Source organism: Nicotiana tabacum, chromosome 2 (assembly GCF_000715075.1).
Source record: "Nicotiana tabacum cultivar K326 chromosome 2, ASM71507v2, whole genome shotgun sequence".
NCBI classification, from domain to species: Eukaryota; Viridiplantae; Streptophyta; class Magnoliopsida; order Solanales; family Solanaceae; genus Nicotiana; species Nicotiana tabacum.
Window position 1 is genome coordinate 4,153,781 of NC_134081.1, and position 23,355 is coordinate 4,177,135.

Consider the following 23,355-nt stretch of genomic DNA (forward strand, 5'->3'; position numbering starts at 1 on the left):
CTTCGACCGCGACTGCTCGTCGCTTCTGGCTGCCTTATTCCGTCACCCGAGATCCAAGTCAGCACCGGCAAAGATCTCTTGATTCCTCACAGCCGGGCCGGCTTGGAAGCAAGCTACCTCTTGCCTATCTCACCTTCTTCCTTTAGCTGGGTGAGCCTTCGCTTTTTGGATCGTCTTCTGCCTAATGCGGTACCCCCCGTTTTTTGGTTCCCATTGGGTTTACCTTGTTCACAGGTCGACCCCATGGCAGTAAGAAAAGGCGATCTTGTGCTATACTCCGGTGATCTCTTTCCTACCGAGACACGCAAACTCCCATCGTGTCCCAGATCATATTCCGTAAATCGAAAGGGGAAGCCTACTCATCTATCAGCTCCTCTCATAGATCGGTGCGGTTTTACGAAGCGTCTAAGCATAGTTCACTCGCGTTGATCAATCAAGAGGGTTGCCGCCACTCCTTAATAAGGTTATCTGTTATATCACTTCTTGCATTCTGTCCCACGCTTCATACCTCCTCTTTCTTCTTAAGGTAAGATAAAGGGCCAGGCATGGTGGGGTAGGAGCATCCAGTCGGCAATCTTTTTGGCTTGACCAAGAAGTCTTATGTCCTCCGAGTCGCACGGCGTTTTAACCGAAAGAACTTCTTGCGCAATTCATGCCTTTCTGTTTTTATGACCAGAAATTCTTTCTTTATTTTCATATAAAATTGTTCTCTGGACTTTTTATCAATATGAGGTGATCGTAACACAGTATATAAGACTCGTGATTCAGGCAATCCAATCTTCCGTGTGTAAGGCGGAAGCCCCCAAAAATGGTTTTCAAAAAATGGGTGATCAAAAGATCGAATTACTATGCCTATCTTGGTGGTCGTTACTTTTGGTGAGGCTAACGCTATAGGCTTGAGCGCGTTAGCACTTAATCAATCCGTTGCTTGTTCCTTTCGTGACTCAAACAGCCGGTACGCTTTCCGGCTCACAATGACTCAAAGGGGCGGGGGCTATGTTAGAGGCATATGCTTCCTTTACCGAAAGCCGATACCGAACTATCCGAAAGCCCTCTAAAAGGCTCAAGAAGAAGGATTGGATGATCTGCGGAATGAGAAACTGCAATAATTGCCTGACCAAAGTCTTACCCTTTCTTTCCCTTTCGACAGGCATTATCACACCGCCATCACCAGATTCAATAGCTTCTCCTAGCCCGATTCCAAGTGACCTAACGGCTGCCGCCCGACTAAACATACCAATAGTCACCAGATTCATATGAGCTACTGAGGAGTAAGCTTTGAAAAGTAACACGCTCCTGACAGGTAATTAATCCATAATATCATCCATCGTTGGGGATAAGCTCTCCGTGTTGGGATAGGCGTTCGGATTTCCACAGCTATGCTAAGAGCGTGCTGAATCCAACCGTTGCACGTTCCCGCAAGCTTCCTTCAAAAGGGGAGTCCATAGGCGCGAATACTCGGATTGGACTTGGAAACCCCCGCGGAGTTGTCGGATGTTTCCGTGAGCAGTAAGCAGCAGATCTCCCCTTATTTTGGGAAAGCTGGTGGCCGCGTGTGAATTCTTTCAAGGCAAAGGGTGACCTGATTCTACGATCAGGGAATGCCTTTTTTGTTAAAGAGAATTGGTGGTTCGATAGGACCAGGAAGAGAGGACTCTTTTTTTCCTCCTCCCTTCAGTCCAGTTTGAACCCGTCCCAACAACGAACACCTTCCTACTGCAAGGTGAGGCTCTGCCCTTCCCCTAGAATCCACTCCGGGTCGGAGGAGCAACTAGTCAAACTTATTGAGCAGTAGCTGTTGGAGAGAAGGCACCAGTCAGACCTGCAAGCACCGGGTAGTATGCAGCGGCAGTTTTCAATCATACAATGTGTACTCTTAGTCTGACTTTTAGCGATAGTCAGCTATCCTCGTTCTCCTCTTTGAATTGCGCTAGAGTATATCACAGCTAATGCACTCCACGATTCCGAATACACCTATAAGCTCGCCTCAATCTTAGATTTTTCCTTTATATGCTTTAGTAGATAAAAAGACTCTTTGACGGGCTACTCCCTAAGCAGAACAACCTCACTGTCTCCCGAAGCAGCTTAGTCACACAATGCAGTTGGAGCTAGAGACGAGGATGGCACCGTGAATGCTTAGCCAGAATAGACCAAGCTAAGCAAAGAGGAACCTATCCCAAGTGTAGTATCAACTATTATATCTTCCCTACTGCTATAAAGGAATAAGGAGAGAGACAATGCAGAGAAGCACTTTTCGAAGAGAGAGAAAGAAACCTCCCTAACTCAGAAAGGCCCAGACTGCACTGAGGAAAGAATGGCACTTTACAAATAAGAAGAGGGGCAATGAGAGCATTTCTCCGTCCAAAATTTTTCCAAATCAAATGATTCAAGACCTGAACTGAAAGAGACTCTACAAACAAAGCTTTCCGGCTCGGCCTTGAGAAGCTTGTATCCTTTGGATTCTTGGGACCTAACGAGCTAGGACAGCCTATACCGAAGGAGATAAATTCATACCCTGCCGATTTCTAGGGCTGGCTGATTAAATCTCTTCCTAACACCTTTAGGGGCTGTGAAGAGAGCCCAGTTCCAGGCCCTCTTTTAGAAAGAAAAAAATGGTACAAAAAGAGGGCTTGGCGTCTTCCGAATGCTTATTTCCCGCTGTAGGAGAAAAAAGCCCGTACTTATTCATTATACCAGCGGAGGCATAGGGTAGATTTATTCTACCAGCGGCTGCATTTAGCGGCTGTGGTATCAGATGAAAAAGAGATTCGAATGGTCTATTTCCATAACTTTTCGCGCTGCACTGACTGGAATGAGCGTAGGATCGCTAGACTGCTAACAAGCTTTCATCTCTTATTCCGACATCGGATTCAAAGAGACCTAGGTTTTGGTATTCCTTTCCCTTACTCCGAAGAATGGCCCGAAGGCAGGGAGTTACAGTTCTGGCTCTGGGGGGTGGGTCTTCCCTTTCTCAATTATGACGTACTCTGTTAGGTTTCTATCTAGGTCTCGGTCGGGGGCGACTTCCAAATTATGGTCTCATTCGGAGCCACTTCCCCAGTGGTCCTGCCACCACCATATAGTCTGGTAGTTTTTTACTATGAATAGCCCCCTATTGTTGATAGAGAGCTTGCCGTCCCACTACCATATCATGGGGGTTTACAGGAGATCCCAGAGGCTCGCTCGGAAAGGCTGCTATACCATACTTTAGAATCGGATGCGCTCGCCCAGCGAGAAAGGCCCTGACCCTGCCAACCAAGTATCAAAAAGAAAGAAGAGAAAGAAAGGAGAAGAGAACTGTGCCATCCTAATAAATCCTCGTAGGTAATGCTCATATAGTTGATTGCTCTTTCTTTCGATTGAGCGTCGGTACTTTTGGAGTCTCTCTCTGTAGGCGTGCAAAATAACAGAGCCACTGCTCTTCGGGGTGATGAGGTGGACAATTCCTTACTCCAGCTTCAAAGGAGTTTTCTGCGTTCAGTCAATCTACGCAGAGTGAATGGCTAGCTGCCGACATATCTTTTACGTCACCGGCCATATAGTCCGCAGCGTCTTTCACTGCATCGCATTTGCCGGGGCTGAATCCCCTTACATAATGGTTCCTGCTTCCTACCCATAGCTTTTTGATTGATTCAGGGCGTAGCGAAGCCAAATTAAATCAAGGCAAGGGGGCTTACTTTTCCTATCCTCTAGAACCGCAAAACGGTTCGGGCTGACTAGGTCCACTTTCTCACCGGTCACAGAAAGTCTTTTGATTCACCGCTTGGACCTAAAAATAATCTACTAAAGGTCTTCCGATTCTGCTAAATCAGCAAGAGAAGAGGGACCTATAAGACAGTAAGGAAGTTTGATTTACATAAAACCTCTTGCAAGAAGATTCTATCCATCAGGTAAAGCCCTTTTGACTAGAAAGTAAAATCTCTGTCAAAAGAATTTTGTGATGTCGGATAACCAGTGAAGACACATCTCACAGCTCTAGGATCCAATTTATCATGAGAGGTCCCGGTTACAAGGCTGCTCCCAGATCGATAGGGGGAGAAGAAGAAAGTCTCTTCCCAGCTAAGTCCTATGCTGAAGCAACTTGAACAAAATAAAAGTAAAATAAAGAAATTCATTGACTTCGAAAAGGAGGTCAATTAAATGAGTACTAACTCTCTTCTATTACTTTGTTGTACCTGGTTAACAAGAGCTGACCCTCTTTATTCACTACAGTCCCGGAACAGAACAATCTTGTGTCATAAGTGAAGTCTAACTAATGGAAAGTGCCTATGAATTAGTTCCAAGAAAGCGGCCGTTCACGTCAGGAATAGAGGCCGTTAAGGATGTACTTGCTTTTCCTTTTTTTCGTCGAGATTAGGTTGGTGTTCAGTGTAACGCTTGTGACGCCCGACACAGGTAAACAAGTAGAGTATACTAGGGCGCTTGAGAGAACCATGTCGAAGGAACTCGGCAAAATGACCCCGTAACTTCGGGAGAAGGGGTGCTCTCCTATCTTTTGATTAGGAAAGCGGCACATACCAGGGGGTAGTGAAGTGACTAGAAAAGAGGCGGTCGAGAAGGAATGAGTGGAAACTATGTTATTTTACTCAGACGCCTCTTTCTTATCGAAGACTCTGGCAGCTGGAACTCATCGGCAGCGACTCTTACCACTGCAACCTAGGCACTCAGGCCTTGGAGCTGATCTGTCAGTCCACCGTTACCACAAACCTCTACTTTGAAGTGAAGCGACTTCGTTCATTCCCGAGTCGATAATTGCCAGAGGATGGAACCCAGTAATGGCACATCAGCTTACCGATTCCTTAAGGAAGCAAGAAGGGAGGATTTTCTTTACTTTACCGCTAGAACCTTCCTTTCACGAGTGAACCCAGGCACGAGCCTACCTTGGTTGAACCAAAAAAGGGGTACCGGCGTACCTACCATTACCCCTCCAAGAAGAATTGTGCTATGCCCCCCCCAATCCCTATAGAGCGAAAGAGCGCCGATGCCCGATTCCCCGACCCATTACTCATTCCTTCCCGACTCGAACATAAGAAGAACCCTATAAAACATACAAGATCTCTTAGTAAGCCATTGTTGGCATATCAGGTGCCATTGAACACAGTCTAGGGAAAGCATCTATCTATAGTTTTCCAGAGTAGTCATAGAAAGAGAATCGAGGGGTCTGCAAGCATGAGTGCTCAGGTATGCCGTCAGTCTAAATTCAGGGCGGTCGGAGGATGACAGAGCAATCACGCCTTGCTCCCTCCTGACATCTATTGGGAGGGAACCTCCTTTCAGAGGAAAACGCTTTCGGAGATCGATATTTTTTTTTCATCGAAAACGAAGAAAGCCGAGGATAGCCTATGGTGCGTCTAGTGGTATAAGGATTTCCCTGTAGGTGGTCCGCTTACTGTGCTATTTCAATGCTTCGGGGTAGAACAGAAAAAGGATTTAAAACAGTTTAAATGGTAGCAACTTCTCATAGACAGGATAAAAAATCCAAAATACAACGCGAAAATCCCCAACATCGGGGTGTCACTGAGTACATGAACATCTATACATCACAAGTCCGAAAAATACTGTCTATGAAAATTTGAAATCAAATACAATAAGTAAAAAGATAGAGAAGGAAAAAGAATGTATGCAAAACGCCGACAGCTACCTCAAAATCTTTAAAAGATCAACTGGGCGTGGAAATCAACACCCATTGTGTTTGGGAACACCCGGAACTGCACATAAAGTGCAGGGTATAGTATGAGTACAACCAACTCAGCAAGTAACAATACTAAATAAAGAACTGGTAGTAGTGACGAGATTTACAGTTATAGTTCAATTACAGTTATTTTTAACATGGGAGGTAGGCATGCTTTCAAGTTTAACAATTAAGGCCAAAACAGTAATTTCATGTTAAGTTCAACTGAAACAGAATGTAATATCCTCTAGAAATTATCAAGACAATGATACATGGCAGCTAAGTGCAACAAGTATGAAATCAAATGCATCCTCTCATGGCCACAGTCACTCAGCCCTCCCATTCACTCAGCACTCGGCACTCGGCACTCATACTCAGTAGGTACATGCGCTCACCGGGTGTGTGTAGACTCTGGACTCTGGAGGGGCTCCTTCAGTCCATGCGCTATAATTCGCACAGATAACTCACGTGCTGCACGGACAACTCATGTGCCATAATATAATATCTGAATTCGCACGGACAACTCACGTATTGCACGAACAACTCACGTGCTATAGTATAATATCCGGATCCGCACGGACGACTCATGTGCTGCACGAATAGCTCACGTGCTATAGTATAATACCTCAAAATCAGGCCCTCAGCCTCACTCAGTCATCAACCTCTCCAGTCTCTCGGACTCTCAGAAATCATAATAAGCAGCCTAGACGGCAATGATATGATGCATCAAATTTGAACAATAGAGATTGAGATATAATATACAAATAAACTGTGACTGAGTACAAATAGCAATTTAGCAGATGATTCAACATGTATATGACCTCTGTAGGTCCCTATAATGCCAACACGTAGTATAAACATGATTTGTGATTCAATTTCTCTAATATATGGAGAATGTATAGATAACAATATATTATACAACTACACGGTTCTACGGAATTTGACCAAGTCACAATTCCTACAATGCATACCCACACGCCTGTCATCTAGCATGTGCGTCACCTCAAAACCAAACACATGACACGTAATACGGGGTTTTGTAGCCTCATAACCAAATTTAGAACTTTTACTTACCTCAGTCCGAGCAAATCTCTACTCTAATACACCCTTGGCTCGCGAAACGACTTCCGAATGCCCCGAATCTAGGCATAAACAATGCGACATAATCAATACGGACTACATGAATCAACTCCATAAGAAAATGCTACGTTATTAATCAAAATCAAAAATCGGTTCACCCCCCCCCCCCCCCGGACCCATGTCTCGAAATTCGATAAAAGTCACAAAACTCGAAAGCCCTCTCAACCACGAGTCTAATCATACCAAATCTATATAAATCCGACACCAAATCACCCCCCAAATCCCCAAATCAAACTCTCCAAATCCCTAGCCTCAAACTCCCAATTTACATCTTAAATATACACCAGCTAGGTGGGAAATCGATGGGGAAGCAATATTATTGATCAAAAATAAGCACAAGGGATGTACCTCAAAAATCCCCTCGAAAACCCTCTCAAAAATCGCCTAAACCGTGCTTGAAATGTTTGAAATGAAGCCAAAACCGCGAACCATTGTTTTAATAATCTGACCAGGCTTTTCGCACCTGTGGCCATATATTCACACCTGCGGAACCACTTCTGCGGTCAATTCCCTGCTTCTGCGGAAGCCACTTAAATTCCTCAGGCTCGCATCTGCGCTCCATGTTCTGCACATGCGGAGGCGTTTATGCTGCCATCTACCTGCTTCTGCGGAAACATGCCTCTCTCAATTTCGCATCTACGAAGCCTCGCTCGCACTTGTTGGCTCGCATATGCGGTAAATCCCTCGCACTTGTGCCCTACCCGGGCCAGCCCAGCTCCACTTCTATGTAACCCAAGTCGCATATGCGGCATCACAGGTGAGAAAATGACCCCACACATGCGACCTCTACTCACCTCCTCCCTGGCCGCTTCTGCGGTTCACCTCTCGCTTCTGCTAGATCGCACCTGTGATCCCTATTTCGCAGGTGCGATTACACCAAAAGCAGGTGAGCTTCAACACTTCCCTCAAACTTCAATTCGATCCGTTAACCATCCGAAATCAACCCGAGGCACCCGGGACCTCAACCAAACCTTCCATCAAGTCCCAAAATATCATACGAACTTAGTCGGGTCCTCAAATCACCTCAGACAATATCAAAAACACGAATCGCACATAGATTCAAGCCTAATAAATTTCGAACTTCCAATTTCTACCAATGATGCCGAAACCTATCAAATCATGTCCGATTGCCCCCAATTTTTGCACACAAGTCACATTGGACATTACAGACTTACTCAAACTGCCGGAATCAGAATCCGACCCCGATATCAAAAAGTCTACTCCTGGTCAAACTTACCAAAATTCAACTTTCGTCATTTCAAGCCTAATTCCACTACGAACCTCCAAATCATAATCCGGACACGCTCCTAAGTCTAAAATAACCTAACGGAGCCAACAAAACTATCAAAACTCCGTTCTGGAGTCGTTTACTTAAAGATCAATATTTGGTCAATCATTTCAACTTAAACTTTCAACCTTGAGACTAAGTGTCTTATTTCATTCTGAAATCTCACATGACCCAAACCGAATGCCCCGACAAGTCACATAGCAGCTATAAGGTATAAAATGAGCAGTAAATGAGAAAATGAGGCTACAACTCTTAAAACTACTGGTTGGGTCGTTACACGGAGATGACTCATGAACCTCGATCTCGCGACACTCTTTTATGCTATACATTCGCACCGCCCTACTTAGGCACGCTTTATTAGCAAAAAACATATTCTTTGACAGCACTGTTGGTCTAGATTCATCCCACATTGCTGTCATAATGTCATTAAGATCCCTTGTGAGAGCATCCATATTCGACATACTGGGCAACTGATCAAGGTAGGGAATCACCCTTGAATGAAAGGGTACACGTGACTCGTACACTCGGGGTCTAATAAGAGGTGGAGTCTGCATATATGGAGCATGCTCATTGGTGGCATCATGCTCCCTCAACAAATCAGGTTGCTCATTTCATGGTCATGCATAACGAATTTATGATTGCATCCAATTTTTCGTGTGTTTTAGTACATGCTGATATTGTAAAAAAATTGATGGGCTCTGATTGGCTTTAAATTTTGCGTGTCTATGGGAAACGACCTAGTGACCAATACTCATTGTTTCTCCATGCCTTTCGTGTGCTAATGTCCAGAAAATCTTCATGAATTCGGACGACAGTCACTGATCGCCTAAAATTTTGTGAGTCCCTTAAAAATGACCTAATAAACAATAGTCATCTCTTCGCTATGACTGTTCCTTATTTTTGATGCTTTAGGGCAGTAAAACAGAAATTTAGGATGATTTTCATATTACATGTGCTATAGTCCACGCCATCTGCACGAATTTGGGCGACCGGCTCCGAATCATTCAAAATTGTATGTGCCTATCAGAAACGACATAATGAATAGAAGTCATTGATTCTCCATGACAGTTACTTATTTTTTGGCGTTTCTTTACCATAAAATAAGAATTTAGGATGATTTCCATATTTTTTATGCTATAGTCCATACAATCTACATAAATTTTGGCGACCAACTCCGAATCGCCTAAAATTTTGCGGGACTATCAGAAACGACCTAATGATCAATATTTATCGCTCCTCCATGATTGTTCTAGTTTTTTGACATTTTAGGCATTAAATTAGGAATTCAGGACGATTTCTAGATTTTCGTGTGCTATATAGTCTACGCTATCTGCATGAATTCGGGCGACTGACTCCGAATCGCCTAAAATTTTGCGGGCCCATTAAAAAATACCTAATGAACAATAGCCATCGGTTCGTCATGACCGTTCCTCATGTTTTGGCGTTTTAGGTAAATAAAACAGAAATCTATGACGATTTCTAGATTTTCATGTGCTATAATATGCATGAATTCGGCGACCGATTCCAAATCGCCTAAATTTCTACGGGCCCATCAGACAACCTAATGAACAATAGTAATCACTTTGCCATGTCCGTTCCTTATTTTTGGTATTTTAAGGCCATATAATAGGAATTCAGGGTAATTTTCAGATTTTCGTGTGCTACAAGACTCCGATTGGCCTAAAATTTTGTAGGTCTGTAGAAAACGGCCTATTGACCAATACTCATTGCTTCACCATAATTTTCGGGTTCATTTTATGGCTATTAAGGGTTATGCAACATGAATTTATGATTATATCCATTTTTTCGTATGTATTAGTTCCTGCCGATTTTGTAAAAAGTTTTGACGGGCTCCGATTGGCCTGAATTTTTATAGGTATATAAGAAATGACCTAGTGACCAGTAATCATGCTTCGCCATGACTAACGTCACTTTTTGGCATTTAGGGTTTATTTTATGGTGTTTCGTGATAATGCAACACAAATTTGTGATTATATTTACTTTCGTATATATTAGTACATGCTAATTTTTTTTGATAGACTCCGATTAGTCTGAAAATTCGTAGGTCTATAGGAAACGACCTAGTAGTAAAGGCATAATGGTTTTCCTATTTGACAAATTTCAATTGTCAACTTCAAATTTCCAAGGCATTTAGCGCATTCACAAACAGATCTTTAGTGCAACTTTAGGTGCAATTATTGCAAGAGTTTATCGGCCACGGTTTACCTACGTAAATTTACTGCTTTTTGAGAAATATACCTTAGCGAAAGTATTAAGTGGGAAGATGCCTCAGCCGTAACATGCTTTGTTTGCCTGCTTGAATCTCAAGAATGCTCAGTTGTGTTAGCAATAAGAGTTTGCATGTTCCAAAAGCCTTCAATACTTTTAACAAGGATTTTGAGAGAGTCGTTTGAGAATGCAATATATTCAAATGATTGCCGGAAAAACTTCGCCGAAAAGCGAAGGAATTTGATGGATTCTACACTAAACACCCTTAGTAGAGGAAATGTTTTAGGGATGGCTGTTATTCAAGGTTGCACGTGTAATAGCTTTGATACCATATTATAACAGCTCAATCCAATATTATTCGCTTTGGATCTAGTCTTGTACGACTTTAAAATGCGTCACTAGGGTCTAAGACTTGCTTCTTTATATACCCAAAATATTTCCCGTATTTTTAGCGTGTTTGGCCAAGCTGCAAAAATCAGCTTATTTGAGGAGTGTTTTTTCTTAAAAGTGCTTTTCTCAAAAGTACTTTTATTGAGAAACAATTTGTGTTTGGCTAATTAATTTAAAAAGCACTTATGAGCCGCAATTAGTGTTTGGCTAAACTTTTAAAAACAGTTTCTAAATTTATTTTTCTCAAAAGCACTTTTTAAAAAATTGCTTCCGGAAAAAAATTACTTTTTTCTGCTTCTCTTCAAAAACTTTTTTTTTTCATTCTAAAAGCTTGGCCAAACACATCAATATTTTATAAAAAATACTTTTGATTTAAAAAAAAATACTTATAACCCAAAAAAAGGCTTGGTTAAACAGGTTATTTGTCGAATGCCATATAAATTTATTAATAATTCAGTCTATTTGACCGTGTGACATTGAGTCCAATCCGTTCATTTGACACTATATTAGTGACCCACTCACAATAATTTGTTAAGTTGCTTCTAGAAATATCCTAAAAAAAAAAGAGAAAAGAAAAATACGGTAGTATGCGAAATAGAATACCAAAACCCAAACTCTAACTCTCCCGCTTATAAACCCCCAAACACAAAATACCCTAGCATTTTCATTCCTCTCTTTCTGCCTCCATTTCTCTCTCCCAAAACCCTAATTTCTTCTTTCACTAAAACCCTACAGCAGCTATGGAGTTTTGGGGTAACTCTCTTTCCGTCTCTCGTTCACACACACGCACAAAATCTATATCTTTGATAATTTTTTTCTTTGATCGTTTAATTTGTGCACTTTTACGTATTTATGTTTGTTTTTGCTGTTAATGTTTTATGTGATTTTGGTAACAGAAATGTTGAGATTAGTACAAATAAATGTATATTTCATTGTTTGCTAGCTCGCGACCAAGTCTGCTTTGATTTTCACCTATTACTTTGATACAATGAAATAAGAAATGTAGGAGTTAAAAGTTATGATGTTCTATTTCTTTTTCCATGTGTAGTAAGTTTGGGCATATCTTAATACACATCAAATTGTAGATATGATTTTGTTAAGTGTTTTTAGGATATCACTTTACGCTTCTAACAGCAAAAGCAACTTTACACTCTTGGTGTAATTTAACATGTTGTAGCGAGTTATTCACCATATTTTCCAGTCACATTGTCGTGGAAATGTTTTTTATATTATCAGTGTACAAAAGTTAAGTTCTTAACTACAAACCTCAAATTAGCTTCTTTTATGCTTAACATAGATTAGTTCTGTTTGTTTCTAGAGAAGCACATGTTATGTATAGCCCAGTGGCAAGGAGCCTTGGTAGGGGGTTTGAGTCGCCAAGGGTGCAAAGTTGAAAAAGTTGAGGCGGACCTATACTTGGAGAAGAGGGTCACGGACCTCGTTAACTTTGGCAACAGTTCTTAATTTATTAGTTTATATTTGTTGAAAACGGTTATATATTTTGCCTGGAACCGATAAGATTAAAAGTCTGATGGGGCCACTGGTTGAGCAGTTCTCTCAGGTGCCCCACCTCACTTGGTAGAGGTGTTTGAGGATTGGGTTTTACCGTACAAAGAAAAAGTTTGTTATTTTCGGGGAATATCTATCTGTTTGGAATTTATGTGTTTTAACTACGACTGAAAATACTGATTTCCTCCGATCTTTGTTATGTTTTTGGTATTCTTTTATTAGAACATGTTGAATTTAATATTCGTTTTTAAATTCCAGAACTTTCAATTTTCTAAATTTACTGTCAACCTATGTGTTTAGGTGCTGAAGTGAAAAGTGGAGAGCCTTTAACTGTACAGCCTGGAGATGGGATGGTTTTGCATCTTTCACAGGTTAGATAATTTGCTGCAATTTGATAAGCTTAGTTATTTGCAGTAGTGATTGTCTTATTTTCATTGCCGTGTTATTTATCTGCAGGCATCTCTCGGTGAGTTGAAGAAGGATAAAGCACAAAGTGTTTGCTTGTCTGTGAACATCGATGGCAAGAAACTTGTCCTTGGGACACTCAGCTCAGATAAGGTGCCTCAACAGCAGTTTGACCTGGTTTTTGATAGAGACTTTGAACTATCACACAACTGGAAAAGTGGCAGCGTGTACTTTTTTGGATACAAGGCCACTAACCCATTTGAGGAATATCCTTTTCATTTGTCTCTTAAACTTCTCTTTCTTTTATACATTTACTTTTCTTCAATGTAAATATTTCTGCTTATTTTGTTCCCTTGACCTAACTTCTCTGCCGCACGGAAGAGGATGATGAAGATGATGAAGAAGGTAAATGTTAATTTTTCATTTATTTGGAGTTTGGACATCTTGATTGTTCTGTGATTAGTTATTAGCTGACTGATGTACTCTTATGTGTTCAGAGTCTGATGAGGACATCCCCCTCACTATTGCAAACAATGGTAAGGAAAATGCTATTTACCAAGATATTATGTCAATTTAACAAATGTGACATACCTTCTAATTTGCTAATATTATTGTCTGCTTGGTTAACTGACTTTAGGAAAACCCGAGGCTAAGGTTAAGGAGGCAGAGAAGTCTAATGTTGCTAAGGATTCTGCTTCAGGTAAGCAGAAGGTGAAGATTGTGGAACCTAGTAAAGATGCCAAGGCTGATGATGAAGATGAGAGCACTGATGAAGATGAAATGTCTGAGGATGAAGATTCTGACATGGGAGAGGTATGCTTTGGTGTTTAAAAGTACTGTCATTGTCTTTTGTAGTATCTGTTAGGGTGTCCAGTACAAGGACAAAAAATGGTAATATTTGTTTAAGCTTGATTGGCTATTTCCCTGAGATGTTGAATTGGCCCTTTAGTTTGAGGTGTTTGATAGCTTTTAAGGTTTGTTTTCTGACATTACTCGATCGAGTTTACTATTCTCCCTTAGGCTCTGGTGCTGTGGGAGTGAGTTTCTTGTAGTGGTATTTGGGGCTAATTTTATGTGCTTTAATGGGTTTGAAGTTATATTGAATGACCGAACAGTTATCTCTTTTGCTCAGATCTATACTGTGGTTAAGGGATTGCAAAATTCAAATGCAAAGTATTGCTTTTATATAGTTTTATGGCTTTGGATTTCTGTTATCTAGGTGTAAATTATTGAATACAACTTTGAGAAATTTATGCTTTGTTTCCTGTGGAAATTTGTATTAAATACATTTGTATCTTCAGGGTGAAGATGAGAGTGATGGGGATGATGAGTCTGACGAGGGCGAGGAGGAGACACCAAAGAAGGTATCTTAATTTTCAGTCTTCCTTTCCATTTTCTCAATTTTTTTCGGGGAAGGATGACTTGTTGATGTTATGTGGTTCCATCATTCTGCTTTAGGCTGAACCTGGCAAAAAGAGGAAGGCAGATTCGGCTACAAAAACACCTGTCCCAGATAAGAAGGCAAAATTTGTAACTCCTCAAAAAACTGGTTAGTCTTGTCCTTTCTGTTTGCGACTGAGGCTTAGTTGTTGTCCTGTCCTTTTTGGATTAGTGCTTTTTGTGAAGTATGTGCTGCCTATTATTTGGAGTTATGTTACTCGGACTCTTCAAAAATGTTGTTGGGTGCATGTCGGATCCTCCAAATTTAGTGCATTTTTGGAGGATCCGACACGGGTGCGGCAGCACTTTTGGAGAGTCCGAGCAACATAGATTTGGAGGGTGTGGTCTTATTATCCTTTCTGATCGGCATCAGGTAGTTGTACCAGGAAAATGACTGTTGAGGATAACTTGACCGTTGTACTCGAAACCAAAAATAAGGAATTTCCTGCTTGTAAACAAATGGTTCAATTTTGTAGCATAACTAATAACTAGTAAAGTTCATGTAGGAGTAGCCTATTCTTTTACTACTAAGTTTTGGGTGATTTGCTCGATTGTGTAGCATAACTAGTGACAACTTGTACAAACTATATGTTTTTTAACTACTTTGTTACATTTTGTACAAAGTATTATTTTTAACTACTTTGTTTTGGGCGATTAGATGGCAAAAAAGGTAGCGGCCATGTAGCAACCCCTCACCCCTCAAAACAGGCTGGTAAATCTCCTGCAAACAAGAACCAGCAGACTCCAAAATCAGGCGGCGCTCATCTCTGCAAGACATGCAACAGGTATTTTTTAATGCAATAATTATACTAGTTTTTATAGGTGCATTAGGATGTTTGGTGTATTCATGTATTATTGTCTTGCGTAGGGGTTTTGGTTCTGAAAATGCTCTGGAATCTCACTCGAAAGCTAAGCACAGCGCTGCAAAGTAAGAAGGCGGAGAGTTTTGTTTGGCTTTGTCAACTTTGATCAGAAGAGAGCTTTTAGTTTTTTTTGTCGGTTCACCTAATGTAAAGGCAAGTCATAGACTCCTTCAGTTACATGATATTGCTATTCTGAAATCTGAACTATCTCTTTGGGATTTTTCTGAGGCCAAAATATCTATTTTGATGGTAGACTTCTGTTCAATGAGATTTGGATTAATTTAAAGAATGCTGTTAATGTATGTTCCTCACAGTTCCTATTTTTCTCTATGGCATATTACAGCTTGTTTAGATGGTTGTTATATATCGTTTTATAATTTATCGTATTGTATTGTACTGTATCGTTTGATGAATACAATGCTTGGATAGATTGTATTGTTTGTTATTTCATGATATTACGTACCGCCAATATGAAGAGTAAATTTGCAATATTATAAAGAAAAATTATGATACATGGTAAAATTATTATATAAAAAGGTAGAGTAAATGATAAAATAAAATTATTTAATAATAATGAAGGGTGAGATGAGAGAAAGAGACAAGGTAATAGTGCGATCAACCAAATCGGTCGTTACATAAAGTGACACATTTCGTCTTTATGTAATGACGGATTTAATGATACAATAAAATTGAAGTAACAATCAAAACAACATCGTATAGGTCATCCAAACAAGCTGTTAATGTCAGTTACTATAGTTGGTTAGAAAAGCGCACTATTTTTGCAATTATACAACAATAATTCTTCTTTCCTTGACTCTACTCTACCTTCCTGAAGGTGCAAAACTGTATCCTTGAGATTTCTCAAATGCAATATCGAACACTATTTTTGAGCCGAGGGTTTTTGAGAAACAACCTCTCTACCCTTATAAGGTAGGGGTAAATTTTGCGTACACATTATATTTTCCGGACTCCACTTATAATATTTCACTGAGTTTGTTATTGTTGAATATCAGACCCACGCATCTAACAAGAAGTTCAAATCACAGTGTCCCACAAAAAGAAATTAGAAGTCACCTGCTATTATTTGCTAAATGAATTAATTTTCATATTCTAAGAATATTATTTTATTTTCTAAAGATAAGAGAGATCAGAGCACCAGTCAAGAGAAAATACGTCTGCGAAAAACAGGAAGCAAAAAAGCTACATCACATAAGCATTGCTAAATCGTCACTGCTAAGTGCTAGCAGCAAATTTGCGTTTGCAGGAAAAAGAAAGTGCAATCACAAATGCACAATACAAATCTTCAAATATAAATAACATTAAAAACAGCAAATCCTATAATAAAATTGCTTCAACAGTGCACAAATCTTAAGAAGTTTGCACAAAAAGACGATCACCAAAAACTTTATTTGTCACAGTTATAGCAGGTAATTGTATCAAGCTATTTTAAACGTCGACAAAAGAATGGGATTGTTTTCTTATATTAAAATAATAAGTATTAATTAAAGGGTCTAAAATTCCAAGCAAAATCTTGGCCTTTAAAATATTTTTAACACGTGGCAGTATCTTAGACTACCAGTGAGAATTACTGGAGCACGTTTAAATGGAGAGAATCCTTTCCGGGGTAGAGTCGTAATTGGAGAATGCGATTTATAATTCTTTAAAAATGCATATGAATCGTAATTTCTGAATGCTATTTATAAGTCGTATATATCCTGTGCGATTTATTACTCCAACTCAATCAATCCAATTATAAGTCTCATTCGATTATTGCGATTTATTATTAAGACTTAGCCATTTATAATTCATAAAGCATTAATGACCCATGAATAAAACAAAGAAATTTAAGCACCAATAGAATGCGAAGAGAACATATTCGACATAAAAACCTTTGAAAAGGATATTAACATAATCTAATTCTCTCAGAGCAACACATATTCAATGCAAAAGAATGTTCGAATTAAGGTTAGAATGTAAATTAAAGACAAAAATAGTACATTAAGCAACAGAAACATTATGTCTTCTCTATTTTTTAGTTTTGCTTTTTCTTTGTATAGGTTGATATAATCAAAGCCCTCACCGCTGGTATACTTTCACACACACACACACATATATATATATATATATATATATATATATATATATATAAAATTTTGGGCGAAGCCAAGATTTTAAATCGGTGGATGCTAATACCACTGCACTCACGATTTTTCCCCCTAAATTACTAGAGCCAAAACAAGTCTGCACATGTAAATAATATTGTTAGTAGTTACACGACGAATAATAATAAATAGGTTAAGTATTATGTAAGGATTGTCTGTTTTAACAGTAATTCTATATTTTCTTCTTCTTTTCATTTTGCTCTTCTACTGAAATTCCTTTGGATATCTATTTTCACATTTATTATAAATGTTTGTGTAGGAAATAAGAAACAATGGAGCTGGTTTGCCCGAGAGGTTAAGGGGGAAGACTTAAGATCTTCTGCACATAAGTGCGCATGGGTTCGAACCCCATAGCCAGCATAATATTACTTTTTATTTTATACTATTTCAGTCTAACCCTAGTTTTTCTTTTTCTTTTATTTAATTTGATCTTTTTCCTAATCCTTTTTATTTCACTTTCGTTTTTCCATTCTTTTCAATCTTTTTTTTTAATCTCCTCTTTAATTTTTTCAACTATTTATTGTTTCCTTTTTATTCATGTGGTGTCTAGAATCTACATTAACCCAGTGCACATCGATTAATTCACCATTATTCTTTTATTTAATTCGTTTGTTTTCATTTTCGCTTCCAAATTTGCTGTTTTTTTTTTCCTTTCTTCCCTTAGCCTTCTTTTCATTTGGTATAACCTCTTTTTCTATAGATATTCAGAGAGAAGTAGGTCCCATGAATGAAATGACCAACAAAAAAATTGAAAGATGTATGGTGAGATTTTCTTTATTTTTTATTCCACAGTAACCGATAGTGAGATTTGAAGCTTATGGTTAAATGGTAAAGGTGAAGTAATTATACTGCAAAATCTGTCTTTCACCGTTCAACTTATAGGCCGTTTGGCCGTGCTTTTGAAACCTAACTTATTTTGAAAAGTAATTTTAAAAAAAATAATTATGGTAAACAATTTGTGTTAGGCTAATCAGTTTGAAATGCACGTTTGAGCAGTAATTAGAGTTTGATCATGCTTTTAAGAAGTACTTCTAAGTATATTTTTCTCAAAAATGCTATTAAAAAAAATACTTTTGCGGATAAACTACTTTTTCTGCTTTTTAAAATTGCTTCCGCTTCTACTCAAAAATATTTTTTTCTTTCTAAAAACTTGGCCAAACGTCTGCCCTCGGGAGTATCGAGGCCACGACCCCCAGGATCGGTTCGAATCCCAAAAATCTCGGAGAGCATTACCAGATAATCGAGCATGACCAACAAAAGGTCGTGATATCCGTGACCAGCCGGATGTCACGACGTGAATCTTGGCACGTATTGGCAGAAAATCGATGATTAGTTTAACGAAAGATTTTTACCTTTTGTGGAATTGCACTTATGGTAAAACTCCCTACTATATAAGGTGTGTGTGTGTGTGTGTGATTATTCATTAGGCACACTGTAACACGCATATTAAGGCAATATATTCTTATTTTCTCTGTTATTCAAAGTTCTTACTTTTGTTCATCAATTCATCAGTAACGTGAGCCCGGGATCGAAGGCAGACATTTCATTAAGCTGTCACTAAGTCCGGGATCACTACTCTTGATTGGTTTGACAATTTATTACGTACTTTATATGTTTAATCTAACGCAATTTATCATTTGTATTGAATTAACTCACATATCCTTAAAATTACTTACAAATTTAATTGTTATCCATTTTTTAGGGTAAACAGTTTGGCGCCTACCGTGGGGCTAAGGATAATAGTGGCAATTTGATACAAATTTCTATAACACACTCTATTTTACACTTGTTCTTTGAGCTTTTAATTTTAGGTCAAATTAAAAATGTCGAACACCCAATTTGCCCATTTGAACGTGGATGCTAAGTCCGGCCACCATGGCGAGAACAACAACGTGGTACCCAACAACGAGGTGCCCCCTACTGACCCCAACGGAGTCACAGTCGTTGATTCGATCGATGCTAACTCACACGTGGCTATCGAAGCAAACTTGCCTACTGACCCCGAAAACAACATTCACGGGGGAGCCCGATCGATAGCCCGGAGTACACACGATAATGAAGGTGATGGGATCAACTTGCGAATGATCTTCGAAATGTTACAGGCTCAACATGCATCGATAGCCCAGTTGCAGAACCAAAGCCGAGCCCCCAACAGAGTTGAGCCCGAATCGTTCAGGGAAAATGCCTGTAGAAATGAACCGGGTGAAGCAGAACCCAGGACCAACCTCGATATAATAAAGATGCTTGAGGAACTGACAAAATGGGTGGAATCGGGAGAAAAAAAAATCAAAGCCAACGACAAAAAATTGGAGACTTATAACTCTGGGGTCGACCAAATCCCGGGAACGCCACCGATACTGAAGGGCCTTGATTCCAAAAAAATTATCCAAAAGCCTTTTCCTCCGAGCGCAGCTCCGAAGCCGATCCCAAATAAGTTTCGTATGCCCGAAATTCTGAAGTATAATGGGACAATCAATCCAAACGAACATGTGACCTCTTATACATGCGCCATCAAGGGAAACAACTTGGAAGATGATGAAATCGAATCCGTTCTGCTGAAAAAGTTCAGAGAGATCTTGTCGAAAGGAGCTATGATATGGTATCACAACTTACCCCCTAATTCTATTGACTCGTTTGCTATGCTTGCAAATACCTTTGTAAAAGCGCAAATCGGGGCCATCAAGTTTGAAAGCAGAAAATCAGACCTTTTCAAGGTAAAGCAAAGAGATAACGAGATGCTTAGGGAATTCGTATCTAGGTTTCAAATGGAACGAATGGATCTTCCTCCGGTCGCAGATGATTGGGCCGTTCAGGCCTTCACCCAAGAATTCAATCCCCGAAGCTTATTGGTTTCACATCAGTTGAAGCAAAATTTGATAGAATACCCGGTGGTAACTTGGGCCGACGTTCATAACCGGTACCAATCCAAAATCAGGGTCAAAGACGACCAGTTCTAGTCCCCTTCCAGGTCCGTTTATCCCGTCAGAGCTAGTGACAGATCCAAAAGAGACATTGATCGTGAACCAAGATCGAATAGAGATCGATATCAACCATTCAATGAAGATCGAAGAGGTAATGGGTCCGGACACAACACTGTGAGGAGTGAAAGAAGAGGCGACCGAGGTCATAATAACCGGGGACTAATGAGCAAAATCGGTTTTGACAGACCCATTAAGTCTAAGGAAGCACCAAGGTTATCGGAGTACAACTTCAACATCGACGTTGACGCTATTATATCAGCCATCAGACGTATCAAAGATACTAAGTGGCCTCGACCACTGCAATCCGATCCTGCCCAAAAGGACCCCAACCTAATGTGTAAATATCATGGCACTCACGGCCACAAAACCGAAGACTGCCGACAACTGGGAGAGGAGGTAACCTGGTTATTCAACAACGACACCTCCAAGAGTTTCTGAGCGATCGAGCCAAAAATCACTTTAGGAATAGGGACTCCAACAAGCATATCGAGCAAGAGGATCCTTAGCACGTCATTAACATGATCATTGGTGGGGTTGACGTCCCCTAGGAGCCGATGTTAAAGTGCACTAAAGTGTCCATTACAAGGGAAAAATGGACTCGCGATTATGTACCAGAGGGAACCGTATCTTTCAATAATGAAGTCGATGAAGGCATCGTACAACCGCACAATGATGCACTAGTAATATCTATACTCATACATAAATCTCGAGTTAAGCGTGTGTTGATTGATCCAGGTAGCTCGGTCAATATTATCAGATTGAGGGTCGTAGAATAACTGAGTTTAACATGGCATATGGGACCACTAAAGGGGAGATAACCTTCCCGGTAAACATTGCTGGAACTGTTTAGGAAACAAAGTTCTGCGTGATCGAAGAAGATATGAGATACAATGCTCTATTTGGGAGGCCATGGATTCACAACATAAGGGCAACACCCTCGACACTATATCAGGTGTTGAAATTCCCCACACCGTAAGAGATCAAAACGGTTTACGGAGAGCAAGCAGACGCAAAAGAAATATTCGCGGTCGATGAGGTGGTCCCGATATCCGCACTCTCGACGTCGAAGAACCCAAGTTCGGTCACCAAGAAAGAAACCAAATAGCAATAACCGACACCGGCCCCAGCCGAACTAGAAAAGCAGGGGACGAGCAAGGATGCCAATTACAGAGTCCCCGGGTCTTTCATAGTCCCTGACATTTCTGATGCCACCAAGTTCAACGGTTGAGGAGCTGGAGTAAGTCATATTGATCGAGCACCTGCCCGATCAGAAGGTATACCTGGGCACGAGGCTTACTCCCGAGCTCAGAAAAAAACTCATTGAATATCTTCTAGCTAACATAGATTGTTTCGCTTGGTCCCATCTTAACATGACATGGATCCCGCCGGAAATAACTACTCACAAGTTGAGCTTAGATCCGAAGTTTCACCCGGTTAAACAGAAGAGGAGGCCTCAGTCCGAAGTCAAGCACACATTCATCAAAGACGAGGTATCCAAACTCCTTAAAATAGGTTTCAATCGGGAAGTTAAGTACCCGGACTGGTTAGCAAACATAGTGGTAGTGCTTAAAAAGAGAAATAAATTAAGAATGTGTGTAGACTACAAAGACTTGAATAAGGCATGCCCTAAGGACTCTTTTCCTTTGCCTAAGATCGATCGCATGATCGATGCGACGACCGACCATGAAATACTCAACTTTTTTATGCATATTCCGGGTACAACCAGATCCGGATGGATCCGGGAGACTAGGAAAAGACTTACTTCATCACCAAATATGGCACCTATTATTATAACGTAATGCCATTCGGACTAAAAAATGCTGGTGCCACTTACCAACACCTAGTAAATCGGATGTTCGAAGAGCAAATAGGAAAATCAATGGAGGTTTACATTGACGACATGTTAGTTAATTTTACATTGACGATACTTCACACAGTGTGTTGGTCTTTGATTTTATGTTTCAGTTTTTTCACTAACCTTTCCTTTGTTATTGCAAAAACAAAGGGGAGTAGTACATCTGGAATTTGGAGGGAGATGGAAGTTAGAACTCTTTAATATTTTTTTGCCTTCTTGAGTTCATCCTTTAAATAGTAGAATACCTACATCTATTTTGTTGATCTGTTGCCTTGTTGGTACTGCAGTTTATTTAGTTCTGTTGCTACAATTATCAGCTAGTATTATTCAGTTTAACCTTTTGGGTTTGTTCAGTTCTGTTGCTACAATTATCAACTAATATTATTCAGTTTAACCTTTTGAATCCATATTTAATTATTGATGTTGTTTATCCTTATAGAGTATGTATTCCCTTCTCGTTCTAGTTGGGTAAATCTTTATGGATCAGTTGTTAGATCCCCCTTTTATAGAGTATGTTGATGGTTATGCTACACCGATCACTAAGAGATGTACTCATGGAATAGGCATTATAATATATAAGGCTTACAATTCGAACCGTAATTCAAAATATTTATTCGATCCAAATATCAAAATCCAATCCGAACCGAATTTAATTTGGTTCGGATTCGGATTGCAATTTATCAAATCCGAAATCCGATAGAATAGTCCAAAATATGCCAAATCCGATTCAATCCGATCCATGAACATGCCTATCATCGACCAAGCACCCCCGGGGACGAACATTTTCAAGGGAGGCTCGGCAGCCAGTTCATCGGTAGTTGCGCCCAGAGCGGTTCTCTCGAGGACGACCACATCGGGAGTGGTCTCCTCGACTTCGGCAGTCGGTAGTGAAGAAGAGGAAGCAACTTTTTGGGGAACCGTTTTGGAAGTTTTAGCCATTGATATCTGGAAAAAGTTTGAAAAATATGAAGAAAGGTTGGGAGATAAAAGGTAAAAGTTTTACTGAGAAAGTCAAGTGCGCTGGTTTGGATAGAAAATAAGTAGAACCTTGCAATTTAATGAGGAATCTCGGAGAACGGAGGTAAAAATCTTAGAGTATGAAGAAGGGAAGTGATATCCTGAAGACTCGGAGGTAAAAGCTTGATCAAAAGTTAAAAAGTGAACGAAGGAGGGGAGTATTTATAGAGGCTGCGTGTCGTTTCACATCTAGGGATGACCTGTCGATGGCGGACACGCGTTTAAAGTCATAATGATGCAACTGACGGGGCGTTTTAGATTCTTTGTCATTTCTGTCACGGCGTATTGAAGAAGGAATCGAAGTGCACATATCATTTCTCGTCTTTTCCGTAAACTTACTCTCCGAGAAACGAGGGGACTATCTGTATAGGGGTGAAACCGAGCCAATGGGATGCCTCAGTTTTC

General features: G+C 40.0%; 1 protein-coding gene and 1 non-coding gene across 3 annotated transcripts; both read left to right on the forward strand.

The window, feature by feature from the left end:
• The first annotated feature begins 11,318 nt into the window (after nucleotides 1-11,318).
• Nucleotides 11,319-15,286, forward strand: LOC107792079 (histone deacetylase HDT1-like). 2 transcript variants are annotated; one of them, XM_075224296.1, is made up of 10 exons: nucleotides 11,319-11,471; nucleotides 12,528-12,598; nucleotides 12,684-12,898; nucleotides 13,009-13,037; nucleotides 13,130-13,168; nucleotides 13,333-13,445; nucleotides 13,934-13,996; nucleotides 14,091-14,181; nucleotides 14,731-14,857; nucleotides 14,941-15,286. In XM_075224296.1, exons 1-10 carry the CDS (start codon nucleotides 11,459-11,461, stop codon nucleotides 15,002-15,004), a joined length of 825 nt encoding a protein of 274 aa, XP_075080397.1. In that variant the 5' UTR covers nucleotides 11,319-11,458; the 3' UTR covers nucleotides 15,005-15,286.
• Nucleotides 15,287-17,374: 2,088 nt separating this feature from the next.
• TRNAL-UAA (transfer RNA leucine (anticodon UAA)) lies at nucleotides 17,375-17,457 on the forward strand. Its single transcript has one exon. It is a non-coding gene; the product is annotated as a tRNA-Leu (tRNA).
• Nucleotides 17,458-23,355: the final 5,898 nt, after the last annotated feature.

Excerpts from the sequence above, each read along its gene's own strand:
- LOC107792079 (XM_075224296.1), top strand. Across the intron at positions 12,599-12,683 it reads TGGTTTTGCATCTTTCACAG|GCATCTCTCGGTGAGTTGAA; the intron begins GTTAGATAATTT and ends ATTTATCTGCAG. Across the intron at positions 12,899-13,008 it reads GCCACTAACCCATTTGAGGA|GGAAGAGGATGATGAAGATG; the intron begins ATATCCTTTTCA and ends TCTCTGCCGCAC.